A 20,859-nucleotide genomic window follows, 5' to 3' on the forward strand; every position below is an offset into this window, starting at 1 on the left:
TTTAACTTTTGCTTCTGTCCCATTTCACCCATCTTGCAGGAACCAGGAGGGGTTGGGACCCATAGTTCATGATCGAAAATCTCAGACATTGCCTGTTTCCCGTAACAGAACAGGGATGATGCATGCCAGATTGCAGCAGCTGAGCAGCCTGGATAATTCTCTCACATTTAGCCACAGTAAGTTCCATGACATCATAACAGCTGAAATCTCATCCAGTACCACAACACCAGAGGCAGAGCAAAACCCACACCAGAACACGTCATGGACTTTATTTTTCTTGGTCAAGCAGCCAAAGGACCGCAACTCACTGCTGCATAACAATACCCAGTGATGACACAATGCGGGACACGGTTAGCCAGCAGCACTTTTAACATTTCAGAATTTAATATATTTTTTTGTCTTTTTGGTGGGCTTATTCCATAGTGGCCACTTTGAAATATTTTAGGCTCATCCTTAAATGGAAGCACTTTCGTTAGCTATTCCTTTTGTAGCATTTTAAAAAAATGTGCTGGGTTGATCGTGTGACCACATTTTGGCATCAAATTTAAGGGAAAATATCCTGAAATAGTTCTAAAGTACAAGTCCATGATTTAGTTTGGTTCTGAAATGAGCACCCAGTAATTAAGTGACTTTTTCTGTGTTTTCAGTGTGAGAAAAATATCAAGTTTGCTTGGGATTACTGTAGACAATGGTAAGACATAACCAGGTTGGAGTCAGAATCTGTTAAAATGTTTGAAACGAAATCTGGTTTTAAATTCTATGCAGAATTTTGCGAAGCTTCAAAGGTCAAAAACAAGACAGCTTACTGAAACTAATGGTATACTCACTGCTTACTACCTGTATGCTAGCCAGATTACGATGGATGCAAAAGTTCTGCCACATTTCTGCACCTCCATGTGGTCACATTCTCCTTAGCTCTCAGAGGATGATACAGACAACTGGCTTACCAAGTAGTTATGAGCACACCGTGGTAAATGGTTTCTTGGTATATGCTTGCATTATCTTCTGTGTATCTGACTATATGATGCAGACTGAACAAATATAAAATCAGTTCCTTCCAAATGTCACAGTTCTAGTTCAGCTATTGCACAGGTAAGAACCAAAAAGACTGGATGCTATTATGTTCTGTTTTGAAACGCATTTCTGTTTGATTTCACCAGTATACAGTTAAGCCTTTTTTTGCCCTTTGCCATTTTGCATTTAATGGGCTATACATTCTTTATGCTCTATATATCCTAATGATATAAAAATAGAAACTTCCAGAGTATATTCAGTGTTATGTTAGATAAATTGATATCTCTGGTTTATAAACTGATCCAGTCCTCCTGATTGCCAAGTGTGTAGTGCAGCGGTTCTCAACCTTACCTTTGGCGTGACCCAATCTTCGTTGGTGGCAGCAGTGGCAGTGCACAGACATGCGCAGGCTCTCAACAACTGAGGTGGTATCGAGACGGCTATGGCCATGGCTCCTCCACCTCCGCACGCTGCCTGCCGCCACCTGCCACTGTGGCGGCCAGCAGCCTGGTGACCCTGGAGAAGGGGCCAGGCGGCCCAAAATGGGGTCACAACCCCAAGGTTGAGAATCACTGGTGTAGTGGTTGGAGTGCTGGATTAGGACAGCCTTTCTCAAGGCTCCTTTTTACCATTGAGAAACCCCTGAAACATTCTTCAGGCTTCCAGAAACCCCAGAAGTGGTGCAGTCATATGGCTGAGAAGCATAGCTGTGTACACACCCACTTGGGGCCTCTTCCGACCTCTTCCAGGCCCATCATTAGCCATTTTGGGCAGAAGGGCAGGTCAATATGACCAGCTATGGTCATATATCACCTAATAAAAGTTTAACAAATATTTTAAAAAATTAAAAATTAACTATCTCCCACACATTTGGGAAACCCTTCCAGAGCCGTCAAGAAACCCCAGAGTTTCATGAAACTCCTGGTTGAGAAATCCTGAATTAGGATATGGGAGATCCAGATTCAAATCCACACTCTGTTGTGGAAGCTTGGAGGGTGACCCTGAGCTAATCATAAACCCTTAGCCTAATTGGAAATAGGAAGGAAATCATAAGCTCCTAGTTTTTAAAATGTAACTGTCTTTAATGTGAATGCAAGATGCCCTGAGCATTCGGGGAAGGGCAACATATAAATTATATTAAAATGAAGAAGTAACCTACCTCTCATGGTTATTGTGAGGATAAAAAGGAAAGAAAAAGAATGATGGGAACTATTTTGGGGGGTCCCTATTGGGAAGAAAAGTAGTGAATTCAAAAATATACGTCTCTGAGGTATGTATTTTTATTTGGGAGGTGTACCATTAAAATCAAAATCAGTAAGTGCAAGAACAGCTTGAAATAAAATATTCATTATCCGAAGTTTAAAGGATAATATTTTAAATGGTTTAAACATTTAAGAGGCTGCTGTAGAATTGCTAAATTACTCTTTCCAGTTTGGATTTGAGGGGGGAAATGGAGGTTTTCCCAATAGACCTTCTAAATAGGGACAAGTCACCAATGAGAATGCATTGCCTTCTTCTTTTAAAAAAGTTCTTGTACTAAATCCCTTTTTACACTCAGTCATGTAAAGAGCAGGGATTCTGCAAGAGCAATTTCTGTGAAGGAATTGTATGGAGAAAATAATCACTTTTCATATTAATGATAAAAGATATTTAAGTTGACCCAATTTTCCTTTTGAAATGAAGATGAGTTTTCCTGGCATGCTTCTGATGTGGAAGTTTGTTCATTTGTTGTTTGTTTTTTACTTCATCAGCTGCTCTTAAGTATGTAGAAGATAAGTGTGTCCATGGCAGGGGTAGTCAAACTGCGGCCCTCCAGATATCCATGGACTACAATTCCCATTCCCGTTCACTTTTAGGGGCTCATGGGAATTGTAGTCCATAGACATCTGGAGGGCCACAGTTTGACTACCCCTGATGTAGAGAGTTTCAAGTGGGTAGCCGTGTTGGTCTGAAGAAGCACAACAAAAATTGAGTCCAGTAGAACCTTTAAGACCAACAAAGATGTATTCAAGGCGTGAGCTTTCGAGCGCATGCAGTCTTCCTCAGACCAAATGGAACAAGGATCATAAGCGTACAGATATAAGGCAAAAGTAAATTGTGGCAAATTAGTAAACTGTGTCATAATATCCAGATTTAGCCATATTATACCATATGATAATTCTTTGCTAAAACAGCTAATCAATCCTTTTGAGTTCAGTTGTAGTTCTCAAAAACATGGGAGAAATAAAACTGTCCACGTTAGTAATTAATGGCAGAGTTGCAAGAGACAAAAGGTGCTTGGAAATTAACATGCATACATAAACATGACTGTTTCTTGTTGCTCTGATTATACAAGAGGCCTGCAAGCGCAGTTACTTACATGTGCTCTAAAAAGTATATCCTCAAAAGCTGGCTGCTTGGATGCTATAAAAGGCATTATCTCAATATCAATTTGGTGAATCGTTAGGCTCATAGCAGTGATGAGTGCCTTCCAGAGGAAGCAATTTCCTATCTCTCTGCTGGTGCATATTAGTGTACTGCAAGATACCAGCTAGCGCGCCATGAGAAATTAATGTAAAGGCTCAGGGGAGTCTAAAGTCTTCTCCCAAGATGAAGCTACCCTCCCATTCTTTGTATGACTCACTGCTATGATGTTGTCTATATTGAAGATGAATGAAGCATGCACTCAGCTGTTACCTGCCTATAGATGAAGCCCACGTTTGCTGTAATCTCTACATAGTCCCTGCTCTAGGCTCTCCCCCTTCCAGTTACCAAGGCTCACCCCAAAATCCCTGCTTGGCTCAGAAGCACAGTCAGTGGGAAGCAAAGATCTTTAACACTCAAATGTGAAATGCTTACATGGCTACAGTGAGTGAATTGAGCCTCCTGTTTAATGTGTACCTGTGCTGTCAGATGCCTGGGCCAAACTAAATGGGTACCTTAACTTTTAAACACACTTATGACTCTTACAGATGTTTTTTAGATCACTTATTTTCGATATAACAACATTATTCTTGTAACAAACTTTGTACATTGATGCTACTTTGTACACTGTTCAAACTTACTTTTAGCTTAAAACTGTCTGGAAAATAAAGTCGTCGTTTACATAATCAGAACTTACCAATGTTCATATTTTATATGTGTTAACTTCCGTTAGAAAAGCTTCCACGATATTTTATCAACTATGGCATTTGTCTTTTATATCTGTAACAGTAGTACTTCTATTAGATCTGCTCTGTGCAAGAAATTCTGCGCCACGACTATTTGACTAGGGTCCCTGTGGTAAACGTTTGAAGCTTGATCTTTTGCAAAAGTTCAATTCAGGGTAATGGCTGCTACAAATTTCCACAGGTTATGGCCATTCAGAAGCAGATGTCCTTCATCAGTCTTTACTTGAAGCCAACATTGCCACTGAAGTTTGCCTTACAATTCTGGACACTTTATCTTTATTCACAACAGCATTTAAGGTATTTTTCTAATGGCGCATAGATAGATATTGGCAACAAATTATGCAGACGTGCACAAATTTGTACATACACAGAAGACTTTTGTTATCTCTCCCAAACTACAGATCCCCAATCCCCTACCTGTACATGACATTATAACCTCTCCTGTTCCCCCCTCCAAAAAATTAGCTTTCAAAAAACTGCACTACACACAATTCTGTTAAATGCAAACATAATTCTTAGCAGTCTCACCTGCTGAGTCACAGCAGCTCCTTCTTGTTTCATTTAGCTGCTTTTGAAATTCTCCTAAATTTGAAGTGCACTGGGTGGGCAACCTGTGGCTCTCCAGATGTTCATGGACTACAATACCCATGAGCCCCTGCCAATTTGCCCTCTTGGCAGGGTCTCATGGGAATTGTAGTCCATGAACATCTGGAGTTTGGCTGCCCCTACTATGCAGGATATAGAGATTGCTTTTGAGTAAGCTCTGGTACATGGAAGAATCAGTTACGCTATGTAAGCTGTTATAAAATGCAACATGTAAAATTTTGAAATTCTCCCCTATAAAGGTTCTGCCAGTTCACAGTTTGATAATAGTATCCCCAAATAACCTCCATAGCAACACTCCTTTGATATAGGCAGGCTATCTGAGAATTGGTGTAGTTGATATGATACTGTCAATTTGTCTCTTAAATTTAAGAATCAGTTATTGACGGATCATGGACATAATCCTCTGATGAAGAAGGTATTCGATGTCTACCTTTGCTTTCTGAAAAAAAACCAGTCAGAAACAGCCTTAAAAAATGTCTTCAGTGCTTTAAGATCACTGATTTTTAAGGTAAGTAGTGGTCTTGGCCACTCAGTTTCCTTGATTACCAGTTACCAGTATTGATTTAAGTGATCCTTAAAGCAGAGAATATTAATTTTGGAAATAAATAAATAAATAATTGGTTGGTTGGTTGGTTGGTAGGTAGAATAGGGAAGAGAAGAAGGAGGCTGGAACTATGGTTCAGTGAAAAAGTATTTGCTTTGTGTGTCCAGATACAGTTCAAGGTTCTAGTTTTGACCTTCAAGACCATACGTGTTTTGGGTCCAGCATATCTGAGGGACCACCTGTTGTCCTATGCCCCCTGCAGGGCTTTACTTTCTGCAGGCACTAATCATTCCCAGTCATTCCCGGCCCCAGGGAGGCACGCCTGTCCTCACCCAGGGCCAGGGCCTTTTCGGTCCTGGTCCCAACCTGGTGGAATGAGCTTGCGGAGGAGCTGTGGGCCCTGCAGGAACTTTCAGTGTTCCGCAGGGCCTGCAAAACTGAGTTCTTCCGCCAGGTCTACGGTTGAGGCCGGGTGGCAAGGAAGATCGTGGCCCCCCTTTACAGGAGTGGCAGTAGCAAATTCCATCTGCGGCCTCTGCTCACCCTTCCCCTGTAGAATGTATTATGGGGAGGACTGTTAGAATTAGTTTTTGCTGCAGCATCTTTATCCCCAATGGGGCTTTGTTTTTATTTGTATTTGTTTGGTTTTTATGTCTGTTTTAAGGGATGGTTTATTTGGGGTTTTATTCTGACATTGTAACCTACCTCAGGCAGGCAATAAATTTAAATAATAAATAAATAATAAGTAGTACAGCAAAATTTGAGTTCTGTGGCACGTTTACAGCCAACAAAAATTTATTCAAGGTATGAGCTTTCGTGTGCATGCACACTAACTCAGACAATGGAACATTGAATAAATCTTTGTTTGCCATCGGACTCAAATTTTGTAGTGTTGGCTTTGATAGACCCAAGTATATGGTAACTTCATGTGTTCTTGTGTAAAGAGCTTTAGGATGCTTTAGGATGCTTAGGGCTGATCCTGCGTTGAGCAGGGGGTTGGACTAGATGGCCTGGATGGCCCCTTCCAACTCTATGATATTAAGAGTTTGCTGAGTTACCTTTAAACAAGGCATTTCCATTAATGCACAACTCCTTTGGTAAGCTAGATAATGGCTCTAAAGCTAGTCCCATTTTCAGGAATCACATAGCATGAATAGTTGGTGTCTGGAAGTTTCTCCTGTCCCTGAGTAGTTTTAACCCTGAACAGAAGCTGAATTCTGGATAAATGAATGATGGAGTTGTGTCAAACATTTAGTGCACTGACAATTGCGGTACACTGAAGCAGGCTTTCATAACTCCTTGCTGAATGGGTCCTGAGTGCACACAGATCCTCAGCTGCGTTAGCCTTCATTCAGTAGGGGCACAAGTAGCCCCACCGTTCTATGACAATGCAAAGTATTGTGTCGAATGGTTGAACATTATTGGATTGCATTGGTTGCCTCTGTGCGCATGTGCTGGAGGTACAGTACAGAATCCACATGCCTGCCTAGCCTTTTCCTCTAAAGCTGTAGCTAGCCTGGGCAAAGTAGCCATTTGACAGAGTTCATATTTTTGGCTATATTTTGAAGTTCCCAAGTAATTTTGCATGTTTGTGTTTGGTTTGAGATAATAGTTTTTGAACACTTCAATTTCCAATTAATTCCCTATTTTCAGGTTCCTTCCCAATATACTGCAAAGTTAAAACCAATTTAATTTAAAATTATTTTCCTATCTTTGACTTGAATCTGTTTGGTTATTATGTTATTTTGTTAACATTAGAATGTTCTGATTTTCATCCTACTCTCCTTTTAAAGAAAGCTAGCCAAAGTAAGTTTTTTTGTGTTTTCTGCAGTTTCCTTCTACATTTTATGAAGGGAGGGCAGATATGTGTTCAGCGTTGTGCTACGAAATCTTGAAGTGCTGCAATTCCAAGCTGAGTTCAATTCGGATGGAAGCTTCACAACTGCTTTATTTTTTGATGAGGAATAATTTTGATTACACGGGGAAAAGATCATTTGTCAGGACGCACCTTCAAGTTAGTACATTTTATTGTTATATTAAAGTGGTGACAGTTTATAGTTTAGACCAGTGGTTCTCAAGCTTCCTAATGCCGCGACCCTTTAATACAGTTCCTCATGTTGTGGTGACCCCCAACCATAAATTATGCAAGTGTTCTTTCACAGAAATTAAACCCAAACTCACCAGTGGTGTGAAGATCCATTGTTCATGATTGTATATACATTGGTTATAAATTGTATATAAATTGGTGGGCACCTTCAGGAGGAGTGGCAACAGTGGCACTGCCCCCCACCCTGGCCAAGCTGCTCGCCCTGCCACAATCTCTGTGAAAGGGTCGTTCGACCCCCCAAAGGGGTCCCAACCCCCAAGTTGAGAACCACTGGTGTAGACCATACCAGTTCAGCAGGAATTCTCTAAAGTAGAAATAAATCTCTACTTGCATACATTCCTTATGCACTATATTTTTGTTTGGGGGTGAAAAATCACATCCAGCTGTTTTGCAGAGCAAACACCATTGGAGTACAGTTGTATGTAGAGGTGGGCATAGACTAGAATATCCTGGTTTGGTGTGTTCCAAACCCGCAGTGACCCAACCCACGAAACGAACCAGTCCAGTTTCTTCCAGTCTGATTCACTTCTCCCGGCTTACAAGTGGAGGGAAGCCAAACAGCAAGCTAAAATGTCTTCTTGCCAAACAGCTGATTGTACAGAGAGTGAGCTCCCTGCGTAAACTGCTAAGAGTGTGCTGGTCTGTCCAGTGCTGCCCCAGCAGTGCAGCACACCCCACCAAACAGCTGGCTTGGGCTCCGCTATGCTGCCCTGCAGCAGCCATTTCAGCATGCCAGTTCCTTTCCTTTCCTTTGAAAACAAAGGAAGTGAACTGATATGCTGAAATGGCTTGCAGTTATTTTAGAGTGGCAACAGGGCATTTGCACCCTTCTCCTGTCAGTCCAAAATGGCGGGCCAGCGCTGTTCATAATTAGTGTTTTGCTGATACTGTATCCTTTTTTCCAGTACAGACTAATGTTTTTACCTGTGATTTCAAAGTGAATGGTTACCATAAAACGTGTTTCTGTTTTGTCACAAGGTCATAATATCTGTGAGCCAGTTGATTGCAGACGTCGTTGGAATAGGAGGAACCAGATTTCAGCAGTCTCTTTCCATCATTAATAACTGCGCTAACAGTGAGAGGCTCATTAAGGTTTGTAGTAGCTTTTTGTATGGTGCTGTACACATATTATGATCTTAACTGCTGGGAGACCACTTGGCTGCTACGGGGACCCTCTATAGCTCAAGTGGAGGCCAACTAAGGTTCCTTGCTCCCAAGTTGAGAGAGAGTTTGACCCATGCTGAATGGGGCAATGAGTTGGTATTTTATTGTCCGCCATCTTGTTATGTTGTTGTTATGTTATTGTATTAAAAGCCTCTCGTGGCGCAGGGTGGTAAAGCAGCCGACGTGCTGTCTGAAGCTCTGACCATGAGGCTGGGAGTTTGATCCCAGCAGCCGGCTCAAGGTTGACTCAGCCTTCCATCCTTCCGAGGTCGGTAAAATGAGTACCCAGCTTGCTGGGGGGTAAAACGGTAATGACTGGGGAAGGAAATGGCAAAACCACCCCATATTGAGTCTGCCAAGAAAATGCTAGAGGGTGTCACCCCAAGGGTCAGACATGACTTGACTTGGTGCTTGCACTATATCCCCCCATGCATTATTGTATTAATGGAGTATTTTAGGGGATTTTATTGTATTTTATTGATCTTTGAGAGATAAATATCTCTCAAATGAGATACCTCCGATTTGAGATATTTGAGAGTGGCAGTATATAAATATAAATAAGAAAGAAAGAACGAAAGAAAGAGTGGACATCACATGTGTATCCAACTCATGGTGTCATATGAATTGAGAACAACATATACAGAAGTCTCTCTGGTATGAAAAATACTTTTTAACAGAAAGGCGTCTTGATGGGGAAAAAATTGATGATATTGGAGAAGAAAAGGAAAGCAATCTGCATGAGCTTCTCACTACAATCCATGGCTCAAGAAATTTAAAACTTAATTTTGTAAGTTCAAACACAGGGAACATGAAAATAGTCCTCCCGTACAAGTATTATATTGTTTTTTTGTTAAAGTAAAACAGCAGTGGAACAGACTTCCACTGGACGTGTTCCCCATGAATTTAGAGTAGGAAGCACCAGTTAGCTCTGAGACGTTGCTTGATTATTAGTGCTTGCTAGATAGGAATTCCTGGTAACATGGCCTTTAAGCAGGTGGGGAAAGATTGGAGGTGCTCAGCTTGACTTCTGTCTGCACCGGGCATCTTGTTATGCTCATAGTATGTATTGCTGCTCTTTCACATCATAGCACACCACATTCCCTTCCGACGTGAAGGATTTGACAAAGCGCATCCGTACGGTCCTGATGGCTACTGCTCAAATGAAGGAGCATGAAAACGACCCGGAAATGCTTGTAGATCTTCAGTACAGCTTGGCAAAATCCTACGCAAGTACACCGGAACTTCGGAAGACCTGGTTGGACAGCATGGCCAAAATTCATGTCAAAAATGGAGATCTTTCAGAGGTGAGCAAAACGAAGCACTTCCAGCTGTTATTTTTTTTAAAATAAGTTTTGGTGTATTTGTGTACTATTTTTACAGGAACCATTTGGAGGGGGGGATAGCCACGCCCGTGCAGGAGTGGGGGGTCTGCATGTGGATGGGAGAAAGGAGAGTGCAGGGCTGGGGTACATTCTTCACCCTCAAACTGTGGTTAAGGAGTTGGGCCACAGGACTTCCACTAAATATAAAGCAAACGATGCATTTTTATATTCCTGCAATGATTGGTCTTATAGTTGAAGGTGATATTTGAAGATCTATATCATCACAGCATGCAAATCGGAGGTATCAAAGACCATGCTCAAAAGGAATTAGGATGTCTGTGCTACTCTGTCTTGATGAAAAGAGCTTTGACGCTTTAAAGCTTAAACACCTAAAATCTTATCCATCTCCAAGGTCCTACTGGTCTTGAATCTTTCTGTGCTGCCCTACCAACTTAATTTTGCTGTAGAAACCCATGTCATTGCAAAACATCTGTAATAATACTGGCTTTGCTTATATTTTAGGCAGCAATGTGCTATGTCCATGTAACGGCTCTGGTAGCAGAGTACCTTCTCCGAAAAGGTAAGCATCACACAGCAATTCCATTGTTCTTCCTAATCGTTGTTGGTTGTGAAACTTCTTGTTTTCCAAGTTGATCCTTCAGTACTGTTCTTCTCTGCTTCTCCGTGGACATGCTCTTTGCTGGCTACTATAAAATGATCTACCGATTGCTGTGTACACTGTTTACAGGAAAAGGCAAATACACTCGTTGCCTCTCTTCCAGCATATCAATCCAGATAATCATTTCCTCTTTAGAATCTTGTTTTCTGGATGTTGTTTTTTTTAATGATCCCTCAATAGCCTTGTTCACCATAGCACTTTGGACAAAACGACAATGTACGAACCCATCCTCCCTACCTCTTGAGGCCAATCAGATTTATTCATTGGCAATTTCCTGGTGTTTTGTCCCACTTATCCTCCACCCATGTGAGCACTCTGTCTCCCTCTGTCTGCTGGGGAGGGAGATAGCAGCAAGCATCGTGTTTATCACTCCAGGTCCAGAGCAAGAATCAGAGTGCTTGTTGTCTCCTGTGCTCACAGCCAAGTCCTCTGCATGCAGCCCAGTCTCTTCTCTGCCGTTTGTGCCTTGTTTATTTGCTCACCTCTGGATTGGTAATCCTAACATTTTTTTCTTTGTTGTTTTTTTAAACTGATCTGCTGCAAGAGCTGATTTCACTTTAGCACACTTTTATTTTATCCTTTAATGCTTTAATTCCACCTATCCTTTTCTTTTGGGATACTTACAGGGCTTTTCGGGTAAGGGACTATGTTGCAGTACATTTGAAAATGTCAAGGATTTGTGGCCAAGAAGTTAGTGCTGGCTGCTTTGTGACCGCAGGAAGGGCTTCCTGTGTTGCAGCCATGGCGTGGACTTGCTGAGGGGTGGCTGTTCCTTGGGCCTCCGGATGACTAGGCAGTCTTTGAAGCAGCCAGCCAGTTGCTGGCAGTGTGCTGGTCCCTCCAACTGGGCTAGAGTCAGGGCTAGGTGAGCATCAACTTAGCCCGGCCCTGAACCTCCCCTGTTTAAAGCCCAGCAGCCATTGGCCTCTCCATTGTCTCTTCAGGCTCTCCTTCCCTCCCTCTGGCAGGGGCTCATGGGAATTGTGGTCCATGAACATCTGGAGGACCACAGGTTGACTACCCCTGGGCTAGAAGACATTGCTCTTGTGTTATCTCTGTTTCTCTTACGACTGAGCTACTCTATACATTCCTTGTTATGAAACTGTTTTCTGGTGTACCGTTCTATTGAATTGCTTGGTTTATGAAGACACTTAATCCCTGTGCTGCCCCCACCCAAGGAAATGGCCTCATGATGCAGATATATAAAGGTCACTTGTAATGAATCTACTTATCAGGAATTCTATCTTTATTTTTATTATGCCTCTGCTGCATTTATGGTCCCCTCTAACCTTTTGCTGATCGAGTTACCAAAGCTGAGTTGTTACGTTTATTTCCTGAATGCATAGGAATGTTTAAGCAAGGCTGCTCAAGCTTCCGAGTAATCACGCCAAATATAGACGAAGAGGCTTCAATGATGGAAGATGTGGGGATGCAGGATGTTCACTTCAATGAAGTATGTTCCTTCAGATCAAAACCATGCATATGTAAAACAGAATATTTGGACAATTATGTTACAGTTACATTACTAACTCATTTTCTTTAAACCTTACCTTTAAACCTTACACTCTGCTGTCTTACCTAAGGAGATCTCACAGTAGCCCAGAACACAGAAATACAGCAAAAACAAATTGTAAACATTAAAATGAATAATATGTTAATATATAATATAAGTGGGAGCTCTGCAAGGATTGCTGAGCCAGTTAGGCTACAGGACTCACCACCAAGCAGTGAGCATGGGAGCTGGGGTCTGGAAAGACTGCCTGTGTCCTCAACTGCCTGTTCCAGGCCCATAAAAGCTGCACGTTGTATTTTGGGTAGATTTAAATCCCACTAGGTATTTTCTTAAAGATTCTATGGAGAATGCAGAAAAAAATCTCTTCAGCTTCCATGTGGCCCCAATCCATGGATTTAGTTATCTACAAATTGCAACCACATGTGATAAATAGTATATAGGTAGGTGAATCCAACCTATGGTACAGTAGAGATACCACTTATGCCAGGAATAGGTTTGACCAATAAGTGGTGACTTAAGTGTGTTATTCTACTGCAAACTGGAAATCCAGCCAATGGCTATTCTGAAGTAGGATCTCAGTATTTGCAGGAAAGATTATCCTGCAACAATGAGATGGAAAACCCTTGTTTTTGATATTGTTGTCTGTTGTAATTTAGAGGCTTATTAAATGGAGTTTTTGAGATTTCTGTCACCCTGCTCCCCCAGTTATTTGATATGACTGCATTAAAGTTAAATATTTTTAAATAGTAGCAAGTAGCTATTCTATAGAAGTAGCTTAGCCTTGTGTAGTATTGCTTCCAAATCTTGACATACTTGCGGAAACAAAAGCATTAATATTCTTATTTTTAAATTTTGCTTCTTTTTTTTAAGGTGATGTCTAGCAATTTGCATAAAGTATTTCAAAATTTAGTTTCCATCACCACCAACCTGTTGCATACAGCTTCCAACTCACATTAAACCTTTTTATCTTTACAGCTGTTGGGGAAAGTGTAGCTTTGCTTTGCTACACTGGTAATTATTGCACATACTTTGCCATGCACTTAAAAGCCTTATCTTTTTGTGATAATCATAGAACTTTAGACCCTTTTTAAAGATAAACGTGTGTCCTAAAAATAGAGAGTGAACCACGTTTTTAAAAAGGTGAACAATAAGTTGCCATATGAAGCATATGATTTAAACTAATGTGTATCATTACCATGATTTTTGTGTATTTAGAAAGCAAGGTCCATTCTTTTAGGTCCATTTAGAAATACAGTCAATTCTTTCTGTTTGTAGAAAATAGTAGTTAGGTCAGTGGCCATCATGCCTGAAACTCAACTCAACTTCAAACACGGAGGTCCTTTGTCTAGGAAGGAAGGGGCCAAGTCAGGAAGCACAGTTGCCCTGCCTGGATGGGTGTAGCTGACCACTGCATACTCTGCCGGGAATCTGGCCATGATCTTCGATGCCCTCCTCTCTATGGAGGTGCAGATCACAAGAGTAGAACAGCTGGTGTTCTACGAACTCCACCAAACTAAGCTACTAGTACCCTAAATGGACTCACAGCACCTATCCATAGTGAGCCATACGATGGTCACCCCCAGACTGGACTTCTGTAACTCCCTCTACTCTACAGGCCTACCCTCATCCTTGCTCTGGAAACTGCAACTGGTACAGAACGCAGCAGCCAGGGTCCTCAAGGGAACATCTTGGAGGGCCCCTATAGGGCCTACACTTTGGCAACTGCACTGGCTCCCAGTTGAATTCCAGATTAGGTTTAGGTTTTGGTATTTACCTATAAGGGCATTCATGGTCTGGGCCCAGCATACCTGAGAGACCAACGCAACAGAGAAAAACTGTGTCTGAAACAGGACAAGCAAAATAAAATAAGAAAAAGACAGCAAGCTTGTGTACTGCATTCCAAATTGTCCTGTTTCAGACACGGTTTTTCTCTGTTGTGTTGGTAATTTCCAACTGTCTCCCCCATTGCTGTTGCACCTGAGGGACCACCTCTCTGCTTATCCTTCCCAAAGAGCACTACGCTTGTCCAACTCCAACCGGCTAGTGATCCCTGGCCCCAAGGAAGTACATCTGGCCTCAACCAGGACCAGGGCATTTCCTTTGGTTAGGGCCAGCGAACTGTTAATATCTATTAGGCCCCAATCATAATTCCCTATCAGAAATGCCCAAAAGAGAATATCCAGGGTGAGCTGGAATGAATGAATTGACTAGACAGGTGCTAACTATAGTTTTAAATGTTTTATTATCGTGTATGGAAAGCTGAGAATTTTTATTTATATATTTTTGTACTTTTGTTTTGTTTTGACTATGTTGTTCACTGCCCCGAATCATAAAACTTGGGAAAGCGGTATATAAATTCAATGAATAATAATCAAAATAATAATACTTGTGAAGTACCTGTACAAAATGGTCTGTAGGGAAAGGTTTTAATGAACACCCTTCTTTTCAGTTCTTCCCTTAAGGATATTGTAGGACCAGGAACCCTGTTTTCACTCAGAGGTTGCTTCTAATCCTGTGGCCAGCGAACAAAATCAAACATAAAAGAAGAATATAAGCTTGAACCAGTATAACTGATACGTCACTTTCACTTGTTAAAGCATATTTTAAGAACCATTACACAGAGTTACTGTGGTCTAATTGAATAGATTTGCCTGTTGTAATGTTGTTTGTACATGGAGTGATCCTGCTGAAGCTAAGCAAGTCTTGAACTGGGTGGGAGACTGTCTGGGAACCACTTGTACACTTTTTGTAGTTCATAGAATTAAAGTGAAATATATAAAATAAGTGAAATAAATACAATATGTATGCCATGGCATATGTTTATTTAATTATTATTTTAATACATTTTATTTATTTATCTTAAAACACGGTGCTGAAATATGGCGTTTGCTCCTTGAGAACAATAAAATGTATTTTTTTTCCAGTTTAAAACTCCTAAGAATAGATTCTTGGTAGTAAGCCCCATAGAGCGGGGGTCATCAACCAATGGTCCGTGGCCCGGTGCCGGGCTGGAAAGGCCACGGTACCGGGCCGCCGGCAGCTGCGCCTGCCTCTCCCCGCCCGCAGCGAGAAGGAAGGGAAGAGGCAGGCGCAGCCGCCGGCATGCCGGTGACACAAACTCACATGCCCGCAGTTGCCTAGCATGCGCGTTAGTGCACCTGGTGGCGAAATGCGCATGCGCGGCAACTGCGTGCATGCCCGTTAGCGCCCCTGGTGGCGAAAACACGCATGTGCGGCAACTGCGCGTGCACGTTTTCGCAGCACCCGGGCCGTCGGCACTCCCCTCACCCCAGAGGCGGTCCCTGACCTGAGAAAGGTTGGGGACCGCTACCATAGAGTACACCTGAGTAAGCAGATTGTACGCAGGAGGGTTAGTATTTAAATTTGTTTGTCTTTCCTTCACTAGGATGTGCTGATGGAATTGTTAGAACAATGTGCAGATGGTCTGTGGAAGGCTGAACGTTATGAATTGATCGCTGATATCTATAAGCTTATAATTCCTATTTATGAAAAGAGGAGAGATTTTGAGGTATGTGATTAAAAGCTGTGGTAAATATCTATTATGGCTTCATTTGATTTGAATCTAATATTGAACGGTTTTATGAAAAAACATCCAACAAGTTTGTTGTGTCTTTCTAGGGGACTTAAACAGTTACAGCCCATTTTCACTGGAGGTGGTCCTGCACGCCGCCCACCCACCCCTAGTTGGCTGTTGCCTCATATTACTTCAGTTTATCCACTTGCTTCCTCATGAATTCTGGCTCTTCGGTTTTCTTGTCTTTTTTCCTTTGTTATTCCTTGAGGTTTTTTTTTTCCTGGTTCGTTTGAAGCCAGTTTTACCCCATTTTTTTCTGGAAGCTGATTTCAAGTTGGCTCTTTCTTTGTATGCAATATTTCTGGGTTGTTTGGGGTTTTTTTGTACCACCAACCTCCAGCCTACTTTTCAATGGTTGGCCTGTTGTCATTGTCAAACTACTCCCTCTCCCCGCCCTGAAGACTAGTGGTTTCCGTAGGGGGAGGGCTAAGAACCTAAAATATTGATATAGAGTTGTAGTGGTAGTTTAAGCAAGTTCTCAGAATTCCCAATTTACATTTTTATGAAAAAGTAAGACTCTGGCCCTTTCTCTCACTGAGATATAGGGGGGAAGGCATATCTCCATGAGGGAAAGTGATAGAGAATTCCTTTAAAAAATAAAGAAAGCTAAGAATTTAGAGACCCAGCTTGAACTACCATTGCAATGGTACTTTGATATGTTGATAGTTTAAAGACTTTAAAAAATTAAAAAATGGAGGGGGTCCTGTGATAACACAGATGGTGACAGCATCCTCCCTTGAAAATCCTCAATATTTCAGGCAGGTGCATAAGGAAATGAACAGACTCCACAACTCTGAAAATGCACAGGGAGGGCAGATGTGCAGAACAGCCCTGCCCTAACTGATTCCAATCCTTGTGAATCCACTATCAAGAAAACCAGGAGTCAGCTGAGCATGCAAAAAAGGTGTGGACGTAGACAAAACTAACTCTGGCTCAGTTGGGACTATTAGACTTCCCAAGCTGATATTGATGAACAAAATCGGTAATTTCTTTTTACCCTTGGAAATATTATTCCCAATATTGCAGGGCCCGCAGGGGTGAGCAGATGTGCAGATCAGGGCGCTGAAGTGATGAGAATACTACTTTGCATTTCCCCCCCCCCCACTCTCTCCAACCCACTCAGCTCTTTGACCCACGTAGGTTCAGTGGCCCGTGGCATAATCATTCCAAAGTTCAAAAGGGAAAAAAAGTCGGTGGCTTGCATTGGTGCTTAGTGGGACGTAAGTCCAGACGGATCCTGAAATCTTTAATCTTCATGGAGTGGAAGTAATGTTTTCATATGTATCGAATACCTTAGCGTTTCCGTGTTTGTCCTCTCATTCACAGAAGCTAGCTCATCTCTATGACACACTGCATCGCGCGTACAGCAAAGTCACAGAAGTTATGCATACAGGAAAGAGGTTGTTGGGCACCTATTTCAGAGTTGCGTTTTTTGGACAGGTGAGCATTATTTGATACAGCCGACGGTATATAATTTAGGGCCTAAAAGAATGCAACATATTGCAGTGGGTTGGGCCTATGATTCTGCGCCATTAATAGAGGAGTTTTCCCCTGGTGTCAAACGTTTTCCATTGCCATAAAAGCTGTTGGCCCCAGATGAAGGCTTCTTGCACTGGATGAAGGTTCTGCCACGGTGGAATGGAACTGTAGGATCCAACCTATTCTTTTTTTCCCTAAGCAACATGCATTTAATGTCCACATTAAAATACTTGAAATGAATGAACTAGTTAGCTAATTGACTGTATTCTGAATGAGAACTCTATTTCCTTCATCAGTAAACTTTCTGCTTTTTTCCTTTCTTTTCTTGTCTGTTACTTTCTTAAGGCAGCGGTAAGTTTTTTTTCCAGTCATGGCCCTTCGTAGCTGTTTATTATTTCTCAAAATGCCTTCAGTGTGGTATGGCAGCTTGCTTTCTGACCTGTATCTCAGTCTAGCTCTTCTACCTCTTTAGAAAATAACATTTAGTCACACAAGCAGAAAACAACACACGGCATCTCTTTGGACTGCATGCTTACATAGAGATTCAGGTTTTCTGCTAATTGTGTCATTCCACTCTTAAGTTGTCTGTGTGTGTGTATTCCGGGGAAGAAAATCAGTTTTAAGCCTGAATAGAAATTGGGTCTGTTATATACAGAACACTGAATTCTACAACTTGAATATTATAACGTTCCGTTTGTTCTGTTGTCTCTTGTGACCTGTAGCAATACCAGTTTACAGACAGTGAAACAGATGTGGAGGTAATTACTGAAACAGTTTTCCAAAGCAAGCAATGCAGTAAAAAATACTGCATCTAAGCTTAGTTTGATGTGGGTATTTTTTTGTCAGTCTAGCCTGCATTTATACATGCTATGTCGTGTTCTTTGCACTACAGTGTCCATTTCATCTTGGGTCAGGAATATTTTGTTTTTCAGTTTAAAACATTAACTCAGAACTAGCTTTCCTGTTTCACCTCCCATTTTACTTATTTTAATTGCGGGCTTCAACATAAATTATAGTTGGCTAGTATGTGACTGTTGAGAAGTCCAAAATCCAAGCAACTAAATTGAATTTAAGGGTTATATTAAGAACAGGTTTAGGCTTCTCTTGTCCCATATGACCTATTTGTATGGAACACTTTGCCAGTTTAAAATGATGAGGACCAGTAATCGGAGAGGACTAGTATATTGGCATGTGAAACAGGCATGTGAATGATCAGTAGAGAGGGTTTTCCTCTCAAAACATTAATGATGGTATTTCATGTAATTTACAGCATCCCCCAAATAACCTTGTGTGCTTCCATTTCCAACACACCCCTTCTGTTTTATTTTATTCTTGATTCCTCCGTTTGTTTGTATTTTCGTTTTTGCTTCAGCCTCGGCCTTATACACTGACCTTGCTTCTTAGTATTTGGTGTCATTATTTTTCTCACCGCTTAACCAGTCAAAATTGAGTTTTTTCTAATGGCACCTTTTTTCCTCCGTGAAGGGATTTTTTGAAGATGAAGATGGAAAGGAATATATCTACAAAGAACCTAAACTCACCCCTCTTTCGGAAATTTCTCAGAGACTACAAAAACTCTACTCAGACAAATTTGGATCTGAAAATGTCAGGATGATCCAAGATTCTGGCAAAGTAAGTCTTTGCTTTAATAGTGTCATTCAAAACAGATTTTTAACAATTCTATTAATCACCATCTATTTGGTATAGGGTTGGGTGCTGTGGTGCGCTTCGGCGATCACGGAAGTCCAAGTGCTGGCCACCTCTGGCTTCCGTGATTGCCAAAGTGGCCGAAGCACACTGAAGCGCCCAACCCTAATTTGGTAACGTGTACAGGATAGCGCTTTTAAAAGGAGATAGATGGAAAAGGCTAATATGGGCTCAACATGAATCTCTCTCTCTCCCTCTCTCCCTCTCTCTCTCTCCCTCTCTCTCTCTCGCTCTCTCTCTCTTTATCTGTCTGTCTGTCTGTCTGTCTGTCTGTCTGTCTGTCTGTCTGTCTATCTATCTATCTATCTATCTATCTATCTATCAAGCTACATTTGGAAAGCAATTTTAGGATTGCAGTCTTTTTCTGCCTAAGTTTGGTGTAGTGGTTAGGAGTGCGGACTTCTAATCTGGCATGCCGGGTTCGATTCTGCGCTCCCCCACATGCAGGCAGCTGGGTGACCTTGGGCTCGCCATGGCACTGATAAAACTGTTCTGACTGAGCAGTGATATCAGGGCTCTCTCAGCCTCACCCACCCCACAGGGTGTCTGTTGTGGGGAGAGGAATGGGAAGGCGACTGTAAGCCGCTTTGAGCCGCCTTCGGGTAGGGAAAAGCGGCATATAAGAACCAACTCTTCTTCTTCTTCTTCTTCTATTGGCAGGCTAAAGAAGTAATCACCTAATTTAACAAGTTGTATGAATAATTGAATCCTGTATTAAATAAGTATTGCTTTGGGGTATCACACTCATAATTCCCTGTGATGCATGGTCTGGCGCAGTAGGGCAGGGAAGTGAGGCCGTGCAGCCTGTCTGTTCTCTGGAAGCAACCTTAAATGCAAAAAGAAAAAAAGGATCAATTAAAAAGAGCATAATCCTGGCCTCCAGTGGCTTGATGAACACTGACATGAAGCAGGTTTGGGTTTTTTTAATAAAACTTTTTTTCCAATTTTTAACATACAACATAGAGAAGAAAAAAAAAGTTAAAGTGGGGTCCTGAGAGAAGGAAATTGTCTTGCTCAGGCCTTTAAGATCTTACACTATGCGAGGGGGGGGGGGGTTTAGATCCGGAAGGAAGCTTCCCAAGTGTTTGGTGCCACACTGATTCCTGACAGGCCTGAAACGTGTTCCCTCTAACTGCAAACGTGATGGCTGAAGTCCCACCCACTGACTGTAGGAGTTTCTGCATATTCTGGGTACTCTCTGGTATAATATCAAAATTATTTCTGAAATTAAAGAAAAGTAGGGGGAAGGGAGGGGAACTGAAAAGGTGGTTGTACTTATTGTCTCCAAAAGGCACAGACCACTGATTGCTGAAAAAGCATCAATTAAGAAGAAATAATAGGAAATAGGAAGGGGGGAGGGTTAATAGCCTGTCCAGGCTTCTGATAGAGGAGTGGTTCTCAACCCTTTGGGGGGTCAAACAACCCTTTCACAGGGGTCACAGCAGGGCAGGCAGCTTGGCCGGGGGGTGGGGGTGCGTCGCCACTGTTGCTGCTCCTCCTGAAGGCGCCTGCCAGTTTATATACAATCATGGTGGATCTTCCCACCATTGGTCAGTTTCTATGAAAGAACCCTTGCATAATTTTGTGGCTGGGGGTCACCACAACATGAGGAACTGTATTAAAGGGTCGCGGCACTAGGAAGGTTGGGAACCACTGTGATAGAGTAATGTGGAATCGGAGATCAGGGTTGGGAGATTTATTCTGCGAGGCACAAATGGGTTTTGTTCGGCTTTTTTAGAAGATTTCATTGTATTAGGAGGTTTTTATGGGGGTTTTATTGTTGTGACCCACCACGAGCCTCATGGGAGTGGCGGGATATAAGTCAAACAATAAACAAACAAATAAATAAATGTCCTGATTCCTCGCTATCATGTGAGATGCTGTGAACTTGTAAGGGCTTTGACTCCTTTGATGTTAAGGCAATACCTGGTATTGCGGCATAAAAGACTGCAATCAGATAACCCTTTTTCAGATTTTCAG

General features: G+C 41.9%; 1 protein-coding gene across 15 annotated transcripts in view; it reads left to right on the top strand.

Moving 5' to 3' along the window:
* The window catches only part of DOCK9 (dedicator of cytokinesis 9), a 158,043-nt gene that overhangs the window by 128,143 nt on the left and 9,041 nt on the right, over positions 1–20,859 (top strand). For 6 of the 15 annotated variants that reach the window (XM_077343830.1, XM_077343832.1, XM_077343835.1 and 3 more), the window contains 11 exons: positions 40–176; positions 4,345–4,460; positions 5,140–5,277; positions 7,145–7,327; positions 8,399–8,512; positions 9,673–9,888; positions 10,429–10,486; positions 11,932–12,038; positions 15,505–15,627; positions 17,020–17,133; positions 18,658–18,804. In XM_077343830.1, the coding sequence (XP_077199945.1) occupies positions 40–176; positions 4,345–4,460; positions 5,140–5,277; positions 7,145–7,327; positions 8,399–8,512; positions 9,673–9,888; positions 10,429–10,486; positions 11,932–12,038; positions 15,505–15,627; positions 17,020–17,133; positions 18,658–18,804 (1,453 nt within the window). Of the gene's footprint in view, positions 1–39; positions 177–647; positions 692–4,344; positions 4,461–5,139; positions 5,278–7,144; positions 7,328–8,398; positions 8,513–9,672; positions 9,889–10,428; positions 10,487–11,931; positions 12,039–15,504; positions 15,628–17,019; positions 17,134–17,517; positions 17,524–17,894; positions 17,931–18,657; positions 18,805–20,859 lie in introns of all 15 variants that reach the window. The other 9 variants (XM_077343839.1, XM_077343836.1, XM_077343837.1 and 6 more) reach the window with 5 other exon arrangements.

The sequence above is a fragment of the Paroedura picta genome, chromosome 6 (genome assembly GCF_049243985.1).
Source record: "Paroedura picta isolate Pp20150507F chromosome 6, Ppicta_v3.0, whole genome shotgun sequence".
NCBI classification, from domain to species: Eukaryota; Metazoa; Chordata; class Lepidosauria; order Squamata; family Gekkonidae; genus Paroedura; species Paroedura picta.